The 20,565-nt window shown below is 42.1% G+C and overlaps 2 protein-coding genes and 1 long non-coding RNA gene across 3 annotated transcripts in view; 1 reads left to right on the forward strand and 2 right to left on the reverse strand.

Moving 5' to 3' along the window:
• The window catches only part of LOC116703925 (uncharacterized), a 10,527-nt gene extending 290 nt beyond the window's left edge, over nucleotides 1-10,237 (reverse strand). The window contains exons 1-2 of the long non-coding RNA XR_004335545.1: nucleotides 10,227-10,237; nucleotides 7,143-7,147 (exon numbers count right to left, since the gene is read on the reverse strand). This is a non-coding gene — a long non-coding RNA (uncharacterized LOC116703925). The remainder of the gene's footprint in view (nucleotides 1-7,142; nucleotides 7,148-10,226) is intronic.
• dctpp1 (dCTP pyrophosphatase 1) lies at nucleotides 710-1,919 on the reverse strand. The gene has a single exon (XM_032539008.1). It carries the CDS (start codon nucleotides 1,860-1,862, stop codon nucleotides 1,311-1,313), a length of 552 nt encoding a protein of 183 aa, XP_032394899.1. The 5' UTR covers nucleotides 1,863-1,919; the 3' UTR covers nucleotides 710-1,310.
• gatb (glutamyl-tRNA(Gln) amidotransferase, subunit B) lies at nucleotides 2,078-20,242 on the forward strand. Its single transcript, XM_032538994.1, has 13 exons — nucleotides 2,078-2,276; nucleotides 3,650-3,803; nucleotides 3,891-4,004; nucleotides 8,646-8,844; nucleotides 9,609-9,731; nucleotides 9,823-9,936; nucleotides 12,602-12,686; nucleotides 13,501-13,545; nucleotides 14,030-14,222; nucleotides 14,457-14,590; nucleotides 19,351-19,429; nucleotides 19,551-19,685; nucleotides 19,777-20,242. The coding sequence occupies exons 1-13, from the start codon at nucleotides 2,128-2,130 to the stop codon at nucleotides 19,900-19,902; spliced, it is 1,650 nt and encodes a 549-aa protein (XP_032394885.1). The 5' UTR covers nucleotides 2,078-2,127; the 3' UTR covers nucleotides 19,903-20,242.
• Nucleotides 20,243-20,565: the final 323 nt, after the last annotated feature.

Genomic DNA, 20,565 nt, shown 5'->3' on the forward strand with positions numbered 1-20,565 from the left:
CCGACATTTGTGTCACTTTTTCAATGTTGTGGGTGCCTTTTTTTGATGTTTTTGCCAAAGTTTTTTGATATTTTTAATGTTGATTTTCAGCGGCCCATTTTTTGTGACAAAGAAAAAATAAAATGAACAGAAAACGGGTCAATTTGACCCAAGGACAACATGAGGGTTAAAAATGCACAATGACCCATAACATATATTTTTTGAATTGTCATCTGTGGTTTCCTTAGCATAGGCTAAATAATGGTATTCCCACCATAAATTGGTGCATAAAAAGTGTCAGATTGCAGGAAACAAAGTCTGTGACGCTCAAAATTTCCCTGGGGGAGAACACCCAAATCCCCCCCTCCCACTGTGATGTCTAGTCTGATCCAAATATTTGTACAATATACCTGCTAAAATGCATCTAAAATGCAACTACATCACTGCCTTGCAGATTCAGATTTTACTAACTAAATATCACAATTAAATGTGGAGTAATCAGTCACAGACATTTGCCTCATGGACAGCTGGCAGTGTGCCACGCACCAAACCATCCGGCATGAGAGCCAATCAACAATAATCTCCATAAATCCATTAATCAACCACCAGAACCGGACTCAAGACTATAGCCTCCAAAATAACCATACAATTTAAACAAAACCTCTCTAAAATAGTTTTCACATAAGATATGCAGCCTTCATGTAAATGACAAATGAGCAGAAAACACAGGTCAGAATTAAGGCAACTTTTACTTCAGAAAAAAAGGTGACAGTTGTGATGTAAACAAAGCAGAAGAGGAGTTGAACCCTGATGGGAAATGAGTGTAATCAAAAACCTAATAACAAAATCATTTCACAATTGAGCTTGTCATGGATGGTCATCAATAATCATTTGCTTCAACTCCCAACTCTCTAATCCACTCTGTCACACTCCTAAACTGGAGCCAAAATATAAAAGCATTCAGTGAGAAATATTTTCTTTTAAATACTCCCCAAAGTCACTGTACAACAGTAATATTTTCTGCAAAGAGTATGCATTGCCTCAAATTCACCTAAGGCGATATAAAACTAAAAACGACATTTAAAACTTAACCTAAAAAAGCCTAGGGATGCTGTACAAATACACTAATTCCCTAGTGCCCTGCCTACTAAAGGGTGAATGTATATATTTACAAGTAACAGGTCAACCCAGAAAAAAAAAAACAATTGAACCCAGGGATACAATGTTCAGTAGTAGCTAGGCCTGGCCCTGAACAAACTGCAGCATGTGGTCAGTGAAGTGGGCACAAGCCACAGCAGTCACTGCCAGCGTCCCTTGATTAACACCTAAACTCAGTCCTTGTACTCCGTGTACTTTTTGGCCGATCCGTGCACCTTGCTGGCGGGGTATTTCAGTCGGTTCAGGGCCATTTTACGAAGCACCGCTTGGGGAAGGTCGACGTGACACTTCTCGGCGAGCTCCACCAGGTAGATCATCACGTCGCTGAGTTCCTGCGCCAGCTGCTCTCGCTCGCACTCGGTCCAGTTCGGCAGGCCCTCGGCCACCTCCCCCCGCCACTGGAAGAGCTCCGACACCTCGCCGACTTCACCGACCATAGCCAGGAGCAGGTTGCGGGGCTGGTGAAACTGATTCCAGTCCCGCTCGTCCGTGAACTCAGCCTGCATCCGCCTAATGTCCTCAATGGTGGGCTCGGGGCTGAAGGTGAACCTCTCCGCCCCGGTTCCTCCGTTCTGCAGCCTTGAGTGAGACGACGCCTCCGTTCCTGCTCCGTTCACCACAGCGGAGTGTGACTTGTTAACTAAAGAGTCGTTGTTGCAGTGTGAAGATACCGATGGCACGTCACCATTTATTCCACAGGCGTCCTTTCCGTTTGTAGCCATCATGTTGTATTATTCCTTTTTATCAGCGGTGCCTCGTTGAGCGCTAAGATCAGCAAACAACCAACTCAGCGACTAGTCAGCTACACATGTGAAGAAGTCCCGCCAGTTGTCAAAACGGAAATGATGCAGCTCGTGTCGGAAACCAGAATCCTACCGATACTGGGCTTTGTAGTTTGAGCATGTAAGCTAGTAACGTGGAGGCACATAACGCTATAGCATGTCACTTTAAAAAAAACTACAGCTCCCATATCCACCGGAACAAAACAACATGGCTGCCTCCTCTGTTGCAGCAAGTGAGCTGCTACATAATATGAATAAACGGCTATCAACATTGTATCCAAAGGCTTCGTTTGTTATCAGACGGATAAACACATCAAGCTCACGATGCGGCAGTCAACCGCAGCTGAGAGCGAAAGGGTAAGTGAGGCTGCTAACGCTACTGTGTTGTAGTGCCAATGACCTGCCCCTTACTCACCTGTATGTAGCTAGCTAGCTAGCTAAGCCGTACTAACTAAGGTGGCCTACCATGGATAGGTGGAGGGGAAGAGGTTTCCTCCGCTAAATTTTGTAAAACGTTACCTATATCAAGATTCCTCGGATTTAAACTGTGACAATTTGCTAATTTACTGAAGAAAGCTGTGTTGAAATTGTGATAACTGGGGTGAGGCAACAAAGGTACTGTTGCTATGGTTACATAAAGTTGTTGCTCACTGAGTGAACGTCGGTTGTAGTCTACCCATCAAATTGTGTTGCCCTTACCTTAAAGGGATATACTCCAGTGATTTAGTGTTGCACTTTCACACCTTTGAGGCACCTGCAAGAGACAGATTTTCTTAATGAGAGGGTAAGAAATTGGACCAACCATATTCAAACAATTATTAGTCCCTAACATGGATCAGGAAAAACACTGGATCCTACACCCCACAATGCAACTTAGTAGCATATCTTTATCCTCCCTGCCTGTTGCAAGCCCATGTATTTCAAACACCACACTATTTAAAGTGGTAGTCTCCAAACTCAACCTCTGGGCTGGATTACCAAATGAGTAAAGCTGGATCCCAGTATCCCGGGGTTTTACAACTTATACGTAATATGGTTGAATGTAACTTTGTTAAGGTAGGCTATACGAGATGTTGTACTAAAGTAGAATATGAACTGTCCCATGGTCCAAATCTAGTTTTAATACTGGGATATGTTGGTCAAATGGCACATATTCCTACACTATACATAATTGGGTTTAATCAGATAATCACACAGCAAACAAGATGCCATTTTATTCCAGCATGGGAATAATACTGTACATGGAGGAACTGCTAATCTTTTTTTCTGTGTTTGTTTTTTGGCACTGGGATACGTTCCTTGGTATGTCTCAGTATATTGTTTGTAATTGTCTGTAATTGTTCTTAATTTCTAAATAAAAAAGCATTAATAGAAGTGGTCTCACCACCAATTGCTAATGTTTCCCCCCCCCCTCCAAGTTGAGCATAGTACCTCTGTTTCCTTTCTGCATTGCATTGTGGGAAATTAGGGTACATCAGCACAGCAACGTTTTTTATTATGCATACTGACTTTTTTCAGTACACCCATTTTTGTCACTTTTCTAGGTCTAATAATCTGCTAAGAAATGTGTGCAACCTGACATTAAGATACAGCTTCAGTTTAAAGTGTCTGCGGGTATTGTGTGTATATAGCAACTTGTCTGGCTGTTTCTGTACTTATTACTCCACCTATATAGTAGAGGGCTAGAGGCTTCTTTGATTTGGTTCTCTCTCTCTCTCTCTCTCTCTCAGGGCTCCCCAGCAGCTGGTTGGAGTGGTAGGCTTGGAAGTCCATGCCCAGATTAACTCTAACACCAAGCTGTTCTCCGGCTCAGGGGTTCGCTTCTCAGCACCTCCAAACTCCCTGGTGTCGCCTTTTGATGCATCCTTACCAGGCACATTACCCGTAAGTGTTGTGTAACTGATTTCAAACAAAGATTGTTTTGCGCTTGTTTTCTTGTTAGAACATCAGTAAAGATGTGTGTGTCCCCAGGCCCTGAACAAACGATGTGTCGAGGCAGCAGTGATGACAGGATTGGCTCTCAATTGCACCATAAACAGGAAATCACTGTTTGACAGGAAACACTACTTCTACGCGGACCTCCCTGTGAGTGTTTCACTCCCCGTCCTCAATTGTTGCTTTCTGTGCAACACCGAGGTTATAACAGGTGGGACCACAGATGTTAGTGGGGGTAACTGCAGTGTAAAGTGAAACTATAGTCCTGCATGTCATACTGCAAAATTGCTTTAGCTTTAATATAGGCTGTCCTCATCTGCATCCAGCTTCTCTATCACAGCTTTCCCAGGGAACTCTCCTCCTCTCATGAGCTGTAATTCAAATAGTGAGCAAGTCTTGCTGAAGCAGCAAAAATGCTTTTCGCCACACGTACAGACAAATGACACCAAAAGCTGTGGAAGAAAATGACCAGTGTTTTTCACTTACCAACTCATTTCCTTTAGTGCACTTCTATTATTACATTATCCACAGGTCATTTCCCTCTCCATGTTTGGCCGATAATTTAGAGATAGTGAACATGTTAGCATGTAGCAAACCGTTGCTTATTTATACATACAGCAGAAAAGAAGCAACATTAGTATTCATTTGTAGTCTTGTTTCTGTCTATCTGATGAATGAGTCTAATTAGTCTAATCCTTTAATGCCTTTTATATTTGAATCTGTTTTGGTCTTCATCAACTCCTGAGGGAACTACATGCTCTCTGGAACTACATGCTCTACTATATTCACAAGCTCATAGCTGATTTTATGTGTTTGGTGCTGGGAATGGCATACTGTGTTTTCAGAGCTTTTTAACTAAAACTAACTGCCCGCGGTGGCTGGAAATGATGATTGAGAGCAGTGAGAGGGTACCAAAACAGTATAGATACAGACGGTTTGAGGTGAAAGACACTAAAATGCTCCATAAGAATGCTAATGTTGCTCCGTAAGTGTTGGATGTTTAAACAAACAACTTGCTACCAAGTTCCCCATATCAACTTAAAAGGATACTTTGTGTTTCTTGTTGCCCCCAAAGTGGCCCAAAAAAGATTTATCGCAGCTTCAAATTCCTCTTATTGCAGTTTTCAAATGTACTGCTGGAATCAAAGAGGGAGAACATACAGCACATGTTTGCCAACATGGTATTTGAGGAGTTAAATGTCAGTCCTGTACTCATGTTATGGGAATGTGGTTAGTATGTAAATGCCAACAGCATTTCATATCAGCCAAATAGCAGTCTGGTGATGTAGTGGTAGAGGTATTCCAAAAGGAAACCTCTTTAACATTGATATTTCCATTTAACAGTCTTGCACAAGTGATGTATGCTCTACTCTCTATAATGGAGTGCTCGCATGGCAAGGTTTCACTACCCCTCAGGGCCCAAGGGTAATTTTACTGCTATTATGAGTGACATTTTAAGGCTGAGATGGAAAAGACAAAATGTCATGGGAACTCTATGGTAAATTTGCCTCACAGAGAGACCTTTTCTAATAAATCTGGAAAGTCTCAGAAGAAAGGTGTCAGAGAATTTAGCATTTTGAGTGTTTAAAGTCCGTCTTTCCCTGGTAAGATATTATGCTAACACAGCTTTGGGCAAGGTAATGAGCAGGATAATTATTATGGGTTGAGAACAAATTTCTTTGGTAGAATTTCATAAAACTTGCAAAGAAGTGGCTTAATATGAGAGTACCCTCATGAATTAACAAACAATACACATGAGTGTGAGCTCCAGATTGTATTTTTTATTGCATTATTTGTATTACTCTACAGTATAGCACTGAAATAAATGATCTCTTCCTTTTGATATTTCTGATTTAGTTCCTGCTCTAATTCCTAAACTTACTTGACTGTGTTGGGAGGATGTGACTGACAAGGCTTCATGGAACACAACAGTTTTCTGTAGATCTTGATAGATGGAGTTTTTTTCCCCCCATTTGATATCACATACTTAGTGGTTATCACACATTTGCAGCAGTACATATTTGAATTACAATAGCAGGGATACATTATCTCCCCAGAAAGTCTATGTATCTTAAAATTCCAGCAAAATCCCATCCAGAAGCGCAGGAATTACTGTTGGGTTCCTCTCGCTCTTTTGTGTGTTTGCTGGTGATTGCATCACCTCCTTTGGAGTAATGCCCAACAGTTGACACACACGCAGCAGGGACGATAATACCCGATTTACAATTTTATTTTCCTGCAAGATTTCCCAAACAACTTATGCCAGCAGGTTGAGCCTGATCCTTTTATTTAGGTTTTAGATTCACTGTGCGCACTGTGCACGATACCTGCTGTTGCCTTGTTTATAATTATTTAGTTTGCATAAGTCTCCTCAGCTGCTCAAAAAAATTGATGTTGTGTGAAGCAGCTCGGTAAACTGAAGTCAGAGTGGATTTAATTATGCAGATGAGGGGGAATTTTTCACATCCGACCTAAAGTTTAAGTGTAATCAATGCTTTTAAAACGAAATCAGTAGCAAGATCAAGGGAGAAATGATCCCGCCCTCAAAAAATACATTTGCAAATTGCGTTGTACATTATTGATGTGTTTCACTAGAAATCCCTGATTGCATTTTGTAAAACACCGCAGTTGCTCATTAAATGATTAATGCTGCTGTCCAATCGGCATTCCTTCTTTCAAATGGAATGGCAGGCAAGGAAGTTGTTAACAACCCTTTAATAACATGCCTCAGCAGCTCCACACTAGCCTACCAGCGAAAACAAATACATACAATTTCCTTGAGATATTAAGTTTCCAAGTAAACAGACATGGCCTGGCTATTGAAGCTTTGACATGTGTTTAATGACAGCTATGAATGTCTTTGTGGCCCCCATGGGTAGCCCAGATCAGTGGAGGAATGACACAGCCGACTGAGTCTTGTTTGTTTAGTGACTTTAAAATTAGTAAGGGAATGACTCAGCAGCTCACAACATGGAAATTAATTCCAAATGTGTATGTGGGTGTTCCATCCTGTTTGTACAGTATGTGAGCAGGCATGCAGCCGTAGCTTTGGATATAGAGGGGGTGGGGGGTCACAGGGAGTGTTTGGAGCATCACTGCTCATTAGGGCCTGGAGAGTAATTGGGGGGGGAAACGTAATGTGGCTACTAGGGACTGATTAGCAATAGCCTTCATAATGTAGCAACAGCAGTTGATTTATTATGCATGAAAAGGATGCAAATAGTCTTTACTTGTACAGATGCTCCAGGATGTACAGTATGGCGTGCTCGGGCTTCACCCAGCAGAGACGACGGCTGAGACCCAACTCACGGAAAGATTAAGTAAGAAACAGGGGATTTCTGATAAGCTGCAACAGTATTCACAAAAAAAAATCCAGCAGAATTAAAGAAGAGCAGGAATTGAAAAAGAAAATCCCCCATTAGTGGGGTTTAAAAGGAAGAAGTGCGGAGATGATTGATTGTGTCGATCAGGCACATTGTACAGGGAGCCAGTGACTAACAGCCCCCCAATCTCTTCTCCCACATCCAAACTCCCTTTTAGCATAAGTATGATTAATGTGTAGTTCCTGTGATGCAGTTCCCATAGTAACATGGGGAATTAATACTTGGGGCAGCAGATTCTTTTAGAAATAGGAGTATAGGTAATATTTATTCTTATGTTTTTCTGAGTGGGAACCTTGAGTGAAGTGGCAGCACTCCTGCTGCATTATAATCTCGACGGCCAATCAGCCAGCACTGTGTTTAATTGATACTGCCTGCTTTACCTTTACGTAGACCCATAACACTGACTGTGGCATACTTCCCTATTATTTCACTTAAGTAGTGATAAAGACTCCTTACTGCAAAGTGATATTTTACATGCATAATTTCATGTATTTCCGATTTGAAAAAGGATTATTAGTTAACACACAATGAGGGATCAAGCCATCCATTAACTTAAAGTAGGACTTTTCAGAACACTGAAAATAGCTACAGCAAGCAATGACATCTAAGAAAAGTTAAACAAACCGGTCAGTCAACAGCCAAGTATTTTCATCACGCTGTACATAACAGTAACTGTTAACGTGAATGTAATTAACATAACAGAAAGGAAATGAATGCACTGCAGGGGAAAAGAATTGTTCAGGTATATCTGATTATATACAGTGGCTTGAAAAAGTTTACACACCCATGCTAAAGTTGATTAAAAAGAGGAATTAAAAACTATGCATCCTTATAAAGTTCCCTTGACCTTGGGAATTAAACTAACCCTGTATCATCACATACCCCATACATAGAGGTGTGCATGGTTTTATTTCAATTAGCTTAATAGCTGGTTTGATTTGCATTGAGAGATGATCTTATGTAAAGTTCTCCATGCCAATCTCTATGTATGGTGAAGGGTATGTGATGATGTGGGGTTATTTTTAATTTCAAAGGCCAAGGGAACTTAATCAGGAGGCATAGTATCCTGGATCCATGAAATAACTGGCCTTTGAAAATAAAAATCTGCCTGCCTCTATGGGAAATTCAACATAGGGGTATGTATACTTATGCACCCTCTATTTTAAGGAAGAACATTTATTTATTTACAATACATTATTAATTCACAAAGAAAATTGTTGTCCTTTTAAAGGTTGGATTTTCCCAATTTGTTTTAAAATTAAGGCATTAAGATGTTTTTTTAATTCCTCTTTTTATTCAACTTTAGCCTGGGTGTGTAAACCTTCTCAAGCCCTTGTATGTATATCTTCATATAGATTTTAGTTCATATTGACCAGATTGTTTACAGACTGATTGATGATGATTTCAGGCTGGATACCAGATCACTCAGCAACGACGGCCCATCGCAGTAGATGGCATGCTGACTTATAGCCTCCTCGGAGGAAAAAAGAGGAGCCAAGTGATCAGAAAAACTGTCAGCATCAAACAGATTCAGCTGGAGCAAGACAGCGGCAAGAGTCTCCATGATGACCTCCGCAGCCAGACACTCATAGACCTCAACAGAGCAGGTAACGTTTGAGTGTGATAGTCTAAGTTTGAAGGAAGAGTCTGGGGGAGTTCTATATTTTACTTATTGTAAACAAATTCCATGAAAAGGACAATAAATGAATTCTAGCAGTGTGCTTCGTCTGTGTAGCCAAAGCCTGATATAGCATATTTCTTCTGTGCCATAGACCTTCATTGTTGCCCAGTAACTATTAAAACCCAAAGTTCTAAGAGATGTACTAACGTGTTGTTGGTTGTGGTCTTTTAATGAAATTAGTTGACAGTAAGATAAATATTTTAGGACAACCTTCTTTAAAGCTATAGTGCGTAGTTTCTGCCGCCCCCATGAGGAATTCTAAGTAAACTGCCGGCGCGTGATCGCACACACGCCCACACCCCTCCTCCGCCCAGTTGCTAGTAGCCAAGGAGGACACGGAGGATTAAAAAAACACGATGAAGAGGTAATTATCTTCACTCTAGCTTCTGCGCTCGGAAAGTCACCAGACGACGCAATCTTCTGAGCACAGCCATGCTGAGAGACACAGTGTTTTGTGGAGCTGATAGTCTTAATTAGCTTTGTAGCAACTAATTTGGCAACGGCTTGAATGTAACGGATGTTCATTAATATTAAAAAGTTACGCACAAAAGTGTTAAAACTGGAAGAAATCTATGTCTGCAGACAGACATAGATTTAAATTGCTCAACAATGCGAGAACTGTTGAGGTTTACAGAGTTTCATGGGAGAGATACATTAGGGATGTAAAACAGCTGTCTTCACATGTGTCAGGTGTAGGTCTAATGGAGCTGGTGATGGAGCCAGACATGAGCTGCGGAGAGGAGGCTGCTGCAGCTGTCAGAGAGCTTCAGCTCATCCTGCAAGCCCTAGGCACCTGTCAAGGCAACATGTCTGGTATGGAAGTCTGTCTCTCTCTCTCTCTTTTCTGAGCTTAACCCAAATTTATTTCCCACTCGGTGTGCATGTTTTCTCTCTTTCTCCACAGAGGGCCAGCTGAGAGTAGATGCCAATGTATCCGTCCACAGACCAGGTGAGCCCCTGGGCGTCAGGACAGAGGTGAAGAACATCAACAGTGTTCGATACCTGGCCAGGGCTATAGGTAAGCACCATAAAACGTTTCTTAAAGGAGGGATAGCAGGATAGGAAAGTGACAGGTATTTAGGGAGGCTCTTTGAACACTCTTCCACCTGAATGGGTCTCAACCGGCTGCATGACTGCTCTCGCGCACTCTGAAAGTAAAGACCTTTTTGTGAGTCGACATTTTTCACACTGCGTCACCCTGAAAGAATTACTTAGGGTATGTGTGCGTGTAATTTTATGTGTGCTCCAAGTAAAACTGGAAGTAAAAGGTAAGACACAAACAGTTGCTGGTGGAGTGTAACTACGTACATTTACTTAAGTACTGTACTGCTTTCTCGCCAAGAGTTCGATGAGAAGATTGTTTCACCAGTTAGTCTGTCTCTGTCCAAAGGTAACAAAATCCACCTACAGAACAAGCCCACTGTATCTCGTTTGTTTAATCCTTACAAAACTTGAAGTGTAAAAACAACCAATTTTACAGGGCGTCATGTACCAGACTATTTCTTTGGCCAGGACCAGTGACTTCTAGTGTCTCCACTGGTTGCCTGGCAACTGGTCCCGGCCAAGATATATAGTTTGGCAGAAAACCTCCTGTAAAAACAGCAAGATACTTACAAAACTTTTTTTGCCATTTGCATTCACACTGGCCAAGTGGCCATAGGAACTGACCTTTTGTTATTATAACACAGCCATCTAACCACCATTATGCAAATAAGGGAAAAGACCCTGCCCCAAAGAAAAATTCCTCGTATGTGTCCTCATACCTGGCGAATAAAGCTGATTCTGATTCTAAAAGACTTACAGGAACTGTGGCCAGAGGAACTTAATAATCCCCAAATTGGAACACAGTCGGAACACAAGAAAAAAAGGGTTCTAGGAACATGATGTTATAGGAACTGCAAAAATCCCTCCAGTCGGAAAGCGGCTATAGGCTAACTTAGGTAACCATAGTTTCCTGATCAGAGCCCAGGGTTAAATATACTAGGGGTGCATACTGATTGCCAAGTAGTTCCCTGAGAAGTGGACAGCACATGGTATTCAACCATGTTAAGTAAGATTCCAAACCGTAGGGAGCAAACACGCTCCGTCTAAAGGGAAGGGCAGAATACAATTTCCACAGTAGCAGCAACGTATCCAAGGTGGTAACGTTACCAGGGTAACGCATAGAGGAAGTGACATCTGAGTGACGTTGTTGGGTATTCCAACTGGAGGAATTGAAGTTTCCGTAAAGTGCCCATATTGTGATAGAAATCAGATTTTTGGGGATGTGGGGAGTTATTTTGTGTCTACACAACTACAAACTTGGATAAAAAAAACATAAATGCTGTTTTGAGTGAGATACAGGTTTCTGAATGTCCTCTGCCTTCAGTCTCCAGGCGAGCTGTTCAAAATTTCCACGGCTTTCTACATAACTAGCCGAGACGACGTGGCTAACCGTAGCATGTTAGCACTAGCATGCTCATTCTCAATGGCAAACCACTGGGACAACACACACTATTTCACCGTAATCTACAAAAGAACTACTTCCATGTCCCTGTTCTGCAGGTATTCCAGAAGAAGTCTCCCAGCTAGTCCCGCCTCGTACTGACCAAAGTTGGAGAAAGAGTTATCTAGCTGATGTGATCTTACCTAAACCAAACTAGCTAAAACAGAGACCTGAACACACAGGGTAAAAAGAGTAATGTGCAGTAAAAAATATGTTGTTTTTTTTTTAAATGAAACCATGTAAACCTATTCTAGTACAACCTCAAAATATAATTCTAAACCTGAAAATTAACAAGAGTTAACCAGTTCTCTAGATTTCTTTCACAGTATCTAACATCACAATCTTCTTGTCGTCTTTTTGCGTTATGTGTACTTTTGATTCATTTTACAATTACTACAAAAACTACTTTTGTGTACTTCTACTAAAATAATATTTTCAATGTAGGACTTTTAGTATTGCTGCAGTGTGAGATTTCTCTCTTTACTTAAGTAAAGGATCTGAATAATTGTTCACACACACACACACACACACAGGAGCCAATGAGGATCAGATGCATACTCACACTCCTGCCATTTTGTCAGGTCCTCCGTCAGGTGTAATGCAAACATCATATTTGTATTTCTTTCATACTTAACGATAGAATTTGTTTTTTGTTGAAATGAAACGAGATAGCAGGATTCATGAAGAGACACTGAGGCAGGGCGCATAGTTAATATTGGCAGTAACTTGTGAAGCATGAGTTTAGGACTGACAACCAGTCACAAACAATTAGCTGTGTGACAGCAGCATGTGATGCTGAATTGGCTTCTCGCAGCTGCTCAGTTAAAAAAAGCATAGATTTTATGTCAACTCTAACTTTGCTTACTGTTGTTTGAGCTCCACTTAAAATTCTGACAAAGATCCACAGCCAGAAAATCTCAGCATTTTTACATGCAGGTTTTGCACCAGGGTTTGACACACCGTGTTGCTGTGCTTGAATTATTTATCAATAAAGTTGTATCAGATTTACTCTGCTGCAGAACTGGTATTTAAAAGTCATGAGGACAAACATCGTTCATCACAGTTCTAATGTGGCAGCAGTCAGACACCCGGGGAGTGCCAGTGTCTCACAGCAGATGTTTGGCCTTTACCACAAAATAATGTGTGTACTGATGTTATCGAATAAACCGTGTGGCCATGTTCTCCTTTACATTTTCAGACTACGAGATCCAGAGACAGATCGGAGTCCTGCAGAGAGGGGGGGCGGTGCAAAACGAGACCCGGGCGTATGATTCCAAATCAGGGTAAGAGGATGACAAAGCAGGGCCGTGATGCCAAGCTTGAGCCAGTACAACACCCTCTGACTGGGAGATCTGCCTGGTTCATTAGTCCGGCGCTTTGCTGAGGAGGAACCATCATGGTAATCATGATGAATACAGCCATTTGGATGCTGCCGTCATGCTGTGTTATCTTTGAGCTATGTGCTACTCACAGGCTTGCGCGCTCACAGAATGTGCCGGCGCGCACACAGCTGAGGTCTTGATCATATTCTGGTGCTCTGCCTCCTTGAGGCCTTTCATGTCTGGGGTAAATGGTTAGTGTGTGTGATGGCCTGTGATTGTCTCTTTCTTCTGGTTCCTGTGATGGTGGCTACAGATTTGTCTGTACTGGTTTCGAAGACATCACCACTCATTTGTTTCCAGCCTTTTTTGGCTGGGCCGCTGTAAGGCAAGGCTAGCCCTGTGAACGCACACGAGTGAGTGAGTGAGTGAGTGAGTGAGTGAGCGAGTGAGCGAGCGAGTGAGTGAGTGAGTGAGTGAGCGAGTGAGTGAGTGAGGTTACACCATTGGTCAGAGACACAATATAACTCTCCAAATCCCAGAAAAAGTGATTTTTTTTTTTTCATAATATGGGCACTTTAATATAGTTTTATATTGCCAGCAGGCGTTCTTTTTTTAAACGAGAATTCATTAAAAACAAGGGGATCTATGGAGATTCATCTGCTGTTTTTTTTTTCTCAAATCATGACTTGGTCTATAAAATATACTAAATAAATGAATCAAAATTTCCATATGTAGAACTCTGACCTCTTGTTTTGTCTTCGTATCTTTTGTTTAGGGAGACCATTCCTATGAGGGACAAAGAGGGTCTTCAGGACTACAGGTGAGTTTGTGGGCTCTCGGCATGTCTGTGCTCATTCTGGTCCCAGCTTGTGTTTATTGACATAAACAGTTGACATGGAGTTATGAGATCAGAAGATGATCTTTTCACGGGGACTGAAAGAGGATGAGAACCTCTGAGTGGCAGCTGGATGGAGAGATATAGATTTGGTGTGTGTGTGTGTGTGTGTGTGTGTGTGTGTGTGTGTGTGTGTGTGTGTGTGTGTGTGTGTGTGTGTGTGTGTGTGTGTGTGTGTGTGTGTGTGTGTGTGTGTGTGTGTGTGTGTGTGTGTGTGTGTGTGTGTGTGTGTGTGTTGGACAGGTTTAAAGCTGATGGGGTCAAATGATTAAGGGAGTAAGTGAAATGTGACAAGTGTGGTGTCAAGAGGACTATTAGTATCTAAACAGAAGCTCTAAGTTTATCTGTACTTCTGATAAAGCATTCTTTTGACCTTCCCTTTTGTTTTCTCCACCCATCCTCCCTTCAGGTTCATGCCAGAGCCCAACCTGCCCCCTCTGATTGTGTATGAGGATAACGCATCGCTGCCCTCTGGCATTGATGCATGCCAGGCGGTGGTGGTGCAGAAGATAAGAGAAGGGCTGCCAGAGCTGCCCAGTGTCAAAAGAGACAGGCTGGTGCAAACGTACGGCATCCTGCCCGAGCACAGCTTCACTCTGGTGGTGAGTTTTATAAGCGAGGAAAAGCAACCAGTGAGAGAGGAGTTGACTCCCTCGCTAAATCTGTTTCCTGCATCTGTATTTTAATTGCCATTTGATCAAGTCCAAGCAGAGTCCGCTTGGATGCAGTTCTGCTTGGCGGCCGTGTACTGCTGGACTCTGCTGGGCTGACTTGATCTTAATTAGATAATGTGCATGTGAAGAGCTGAAAGCGTTTTCATGGTGCTTTTGTTGCAGAACGAGGACGGGCTGGTGGAGTACTTTGAGGCGGTGTTAAAGGCGACCAAGAAGGAGCCGAGGAAGGTGATTGGCTGGGTGACAAACGAGTTGGTGGGCCACCTCAAACAGCAAGACATGAGCGTGAGCCAGAGGTGAGACTCTCACACACATCATTTCATGTGGCAATTACAGTATTTACATAATGCGTATTGTTTGTCTTGCCAGTTTAAATGTTATTTGTTGTTTTTATTTGCCAACTTGGCTCATGAATGCAGTGCAGTTCTGCTGCCAATGATCAGGTCTTAGATGTCAGGGCTCCAGCACATGAACCCTCTGAGCCTCTTGTGATTGGCTCGCTCACTTTATCGCTCTTGCATTCTGTACCTGAACATGTTGCTGAATTTGAGCTGTGGCAGAATGGAACATAAAGATACCCATGGAAAGATTGCTTTACTGGAGCTGCTTTCAACTTGCGACTTGCAACTTCTTTATTTTAAGGAGTCTCAAGCCACTGCTTCAAGGGTTTAACTCGCGTGAAAAACTGAGTTTCTGTCAAAATAAATTGTCACCTAAAAGTGATTTAGGGCATTAGGGGTGTCAGAAGTTCAGCTCCATATATTTCAACTCATGACTCAACTTAGCTCTAAAACTTTAAGATATCAAGCATTTAAAGCAGATGGTTATACAGATAGATTTGGCGTACAAAGAATCTCTCAAGCTCTCAGAAGAAATCCCAGCAGCAGGGTTCTGGAGGGAGAACTAATTCCCTCTTGATAAACACATACATAACCATTCGATCTTAGTTAAAACTCCCAAAACTTAGCGCATAAACAGGAGTGTGGGGTGGGGGAGGGAGTTCTGGCAGCAAACAGTGTTGGCATGTGCGTTTTAGCAGAGTAAAGTTAGACTAAAATTTGTTGTAATTCACTCATGTGGTGTGGCCAAAAGCAGGGAGGAGATATTTGTATGGCACCTTTAATACGGGACATGCGGCTTAAAGGTGCTCTAAGTGATGTCACACCTTTTTAACCTTTTTTTTGTTGTTGAAAATTTCATGCCATGGGACCTTTTTTAAAGGCTAAAGTGAAATAATATTTTTTTAAAGCACGGAAGGGGTTTTTGAACTGCAGGAGCTAGGTTAACAGCCGTGCACAAAGTCAAAAATTATGCAGCGTTTCCTTCAAGACTTATTGTCATTAACCTCTGTCCTTTAATACAGCTTTCTTTCTTCTCTGCTGTTTTGTGATTTTTTTCATCGTGCAAGTTATAACAAACAAGCCTCACAATTTAGTCTGTCAAAGTTCAGTCTGATTGAACCAAATTAACGGAGAAATTCACGACTGGAAAGAAATTTGTCGCCCTCTTTCTTTCTGTTAGTAGTAAACAGGAAGCGACATCTACGTGGCCGACGGGTCAAAAATCGAGCTGCTCATCTTAGCGCTCCCTCTAGAGGCTTGGAGAATTTCCGTTGTGTAATCTGGATGCAGTTGGATGCATGTTTTTTTGTTTGCATCCGCTTTTCTTTTTGCATAGCTTATTTTTTCAGGGTTTGTGTTCTTTTTTTCCCCCCATCGTTTCTACATTTGCAGTGCGTTTATGTATTTGGTTGTGTTGTGTGTACACTGAATGCTTCGCATGTGTTGTCAAATTAATGAAGCGGTTTTCTTAAGTTGCTTGTGTTTTGTCTGTTTGCATGTGATTTCTTAAGTTGCCGGGCGTTTGCCCCCATCGGCCACCGTAGCAATCTGGTCTGAGAAATAGCAGGTTATGATGGCCGTGCACAGACCTGCATGAATATGATTTGACGTCATAATGCAGCTGATAGCCACATGACTGTGAATGAGCAGATGACCACGACGCATGAATGAAACCGCTCATGCAGGAGCGACTTCAGCGCTCTACCTGAACTGACGATGCGCTTTATATCTAGTGACGCCTGTGCCAATGAAAGAGGTCTGTTCAGCCGTTTGGAATAATCCCAGCTTGTTATATGCACAGCAGTCGCAGCTGGCATCATATGGAATCAACCAATAGCCAGAGTCCTAATTGATATTCAATTTACTAAGCAAGGGAAAATAGTAAAAAGTGCCAATCGACTCTGCTAAGTGAAATCAACACATGCAGGGCAACAACAATCATATTAACAAAGTCACTTCAGTTATAAAAAAAATCTCTAAATGTCTCATTTTGTGGTTGCTACTCGTGACACACATTACACAAACCGTCTGTCCTGGCTCAATAGGAGAGGCCACTAAAAATCTTCGTTACTGAACTGTTTCCTCTCTCTTCTCAATACGTTTTTCCCTGGATTACAAAGCATTTAGCCACAAAATAAGTTTTTTTTTCTCTGCTGTATAATGCTAAGAATAAGGTGTTCGTAGTCAAGATACAGTGTGCGCACACTGACAGCACATCAACCTCCGTTTGATCAAATAACTCTGTTTGAATGAACACTTCTGCAATGTACTGATTTGGTTTGATTGACATCAAGGATTATTAGATTCTTAGTGTTCACAAGTACTGACGCAACGATAACATGCGCGAGGTTATAAATCATCCCATATTCCCTAATTCGTTGCCTCTGTCGATGATTAAACCCCTAGCGATTGACAGCCCGTGAGTGAAAACGCTGCTTTGACAAATCCAATTACATTAGTAAAATCATTACTTTTTGGGAAGGTGTTTTGGTCTCTCCCTGCGGAAGGCCTGTTCGCAGGAACATGTTGGATTTTGTAAAAAATAAAAAAATAAAATAAAATAACAACAAAAAACTTGAAATCAAGTACAATCTTACTTTGATATTTTGAAACTAAGAGAAAGCTGCCATAGTACCTTTCCCATTTGCTTATCTAGACGCCGGCTACGAAGAAAACCAACACCGGCTGTCTTCCACTGATTCGGTTTCTGGCACACTGAGACGCTGGATATAAGACACTCATATCATTTTAGCAATGCTCTGAAAATTGGAAGTGTAATAGCGACTGCAGCTTAAAAAAAATATGATTCCCCCCACTGTTGTTCCAAGTCAGCGCAATTTTGTTCTATGATCATTTAATAGAATAAAAGAACCTGCGGAGTCATTCATTACAGAGCAAAACTAAATTGAAACAAGTAACGGGTGGACGTCAGCGCAGATGCCGGGAGCTTTAGCTTTATCTTCTATTCCCAGACTCGTTGTGTAGCATTTATGCGCGAGTAAACTACAAAGTAGCTAAAGTGATGTTCCATTTGCTGTGGTGGAAAGGAAGGAGCGCTAGAGAAAAACAAAGTAGAGTAGCCGGCAGGACTGTCAAACGCTGCAGGCGGAGAAGAAACTCAGCTAAATACAGTCAATGGCATTTTGGGTGTAAAATCAAAGGTTTTCAAGAGCTTTCATGAGGATGCATGTTCCTCCTTGCCCGTCCGTATGATGACGGTAAATAAGGAATCTCTTTATGTTGGCTGTCCCTTTACAATGTGTCCAAAGCTCTTTTTGCCCCTCTAGCTACATATAGATGAAAGACAAAAATGGGATGCACAGTGGCCCGGTAGCCAGAGAGGTGAAACTCACCTGACATGACATTGTCATTAAGAGCACCTTCGGGAGCTTGCGCCAGCGGAGACAAGTCACTCCTCTACGGTTTCCCCTCAGCCCAGTAGCTGGGTGTGTGCCCAGTGGTCACCTATCAGGAAAGGCAGGAGGGTGACAGAACTGTGAAATATGTCACCAGACCTACAGCGATGCTCTGTCAAAACAAAAACAAACAAAATCATTCACCAATTGTTAATCCTGTTTTGCTGTTTATTTTCCTCTTTTACATATTTTATATCTTTTTTAGTAATTAGTTGAGCGTTCCGGGTGCCCCCTGGAAACTGCAGATAAACGCCTAGTCCTCTGTTTGACACACTAACAGTCTTGCAAACTGAGTTTTGTGGATAGTTTTCATCCATTTTCCCACAGTGTCTCCTGACCGTGTTTGGAGGAGGTTTTCGCTGAGATGGACCGTCTGGTCTGCAGTACACTGAGTCAAAGTGTCTCCATCTAATGTATTCTAACTGGTTTCTTGTTTCTGTTTGCCTTGTAGCCCGGGGGAATAAACAGCAGACATAACACATTATTGTCAAATTACAAATGTTGATAGGCTTTTCTGTCTGACACTCCCACTCTTTCTCCTCCCCCCTCTCCTTTTATGTATGTATTATTTTTTTGACAATAAAAATAAATGATAAACCAGAAAGACAGACCAAGGGACAGCAGGCAAAAGTGGACAAAACATATACATCCCCCTCTGTATTCAGATAAGATGTCCAGTTTCTCCAATATACTTCACGTTTCCCCCTGGCATGTGTCAGAGAGAAAGTCAAACGTTCCATAACATACATTTCCTGAACTATATCAATTTAGCAATTGTCAGGGACTCTTTACTATCCTGTTTATTGCTTTTTTGCTGCCTGCGAATAGTATTTGTAACATATCTATCGGTCTTTCTCAGCCCTGTTGGTAGATTTACTAAATACATAACGCTAAAATTAAACTCCAGCTCTGAGCCGACTATTGACCTCATTGCCGTCACCACCTCTACCCAATACAAGAAATAATAGGACACTCCCAAAAGATATGAAAATGACCAGCAGACATATTACCACACATTCTCCAACAACAATTGTTGCTCTGCGACTTTTTTATATTGAGGGTTATAAAGAATCTTAGTGTTATTCAAGGTGAATTCCCTCCACAGACCGGAGTTAGAGCTGGTAGATTGTGTCCTGCATATAATATTCAACCAGTCATCTTTAATTATCTTTATGTTAGTGTCTTTGTCCCACCTCATTTTTACATACATTGTTAAACGTCCCCTTTGTCTCCTTTGTATATCACCAATTCTTCAGTGCATTTATTAAACTGTAAGGAAACCACGCCATTTGATTTCAGCCCAATCTCTCCTCCTGCCCTGGCGGAGCTGCTGGAACTCCAGGAAACGGGACACATCTCCTCTTCGGCTGCCAAGCAGGTCAGTCAGCTGCCGAGGCCGGGCAATTATCCCCCGCTCCGTCTGTCACTCAATACACACACACACAAAAAACACACAGCGTTCGTGTTGTGGTTCTCACCTGGTCTCTCCCCGCTCTCAGGTGTTTGAGGAGATGTGGAGGTCGTCGGGCAGGACGGCCCCTGAGATAATCCAGGAGCTGGACTTGGGTCTTGTTAGCGACAGCGCACAGCTGCACGGCATCTGCCAGAAGGTGGTAGACTCGCACCCCGATGAGGTGAGGGCTCCCATGCAAATTCTCACTTGTAATCACATCGTCTTTTACTTATTTTTTTTGCATGTTTTGAGATAATTCTGCCTCTCTGTAGGTTCACGCCATCAGAAACGGAAACGAGAAAGTTCTGAACAAGCTGATGGGCCTGGTGCAGAAGGAGACCAAAGGCAGAGCCGACCCAGTTCTGGTGAGGGCAATCTTACACGAGAAGACTTCATGAAAGTGGGACTGTTGTGCAAAACGTAACCAGATGACACCGAGTCGAACCTTGGCATACATGTCAGTCAGGAAACGACGGACGATACGACAGGGATGTTTGTAGATCTGTATACAAATGCAGAGCAATCACGTCCATGTCACACGGCAGTATATGGCCCCTGGTCTTCAGTGGGTTGAGAAAATAAGTATTGGGGGTCAAGCTGAAAATGATACTACCATCCTTGATTCCTGAGAGGATGACATATTTTGTAAATACTGAACACTTCTTTTCACCGGACAACATCAATTATCGTCTGTATTTATGTGTTTAAAAGGTAATAAAGCTTTTCAGGATATTGCTCTCTGTGGCAGTGTGTTGTATTAACATTTGTCAGACAAAAAAGGCATTCATGGATCCCAAGATACTATATATACACAGTATATAAGTGTATGTATATATAAAAATGTGGGGGGGGGGCTTTTCCCTTTTTTACATAGACAGTGGATAAGCATGAAAGGGGGAGAGAGCGATGGCGCATGACCAGCAGCAAAAGGCAGCAGGTCAGATTTGAACCCGTGCCGCTGCCGGACTCAGCCAACATCGGCATTCGCTCTTACACTATTTTTTTTTAGTTATTCTGATGTTAAAATATAATATATTCTGTTTTTGTGTAAAGCACTTTGC

Source organism: Etheostoma spectabile, chromosome 2 (assembly GCF_008692095.1).
Source record: "Etheostoma spectabile isolate EspeVRDwgs_2016 chromosome 2, UIUC_Espe_1.0, whole genome shotgun sequence".
In the NCBI taxonomy this organism is placed as follows: Eukaryota; Metazoa; Chordata; class Actinopteri; order Perciformes; family Percidae; genus Etheostoma; species Etheostoma spectabile.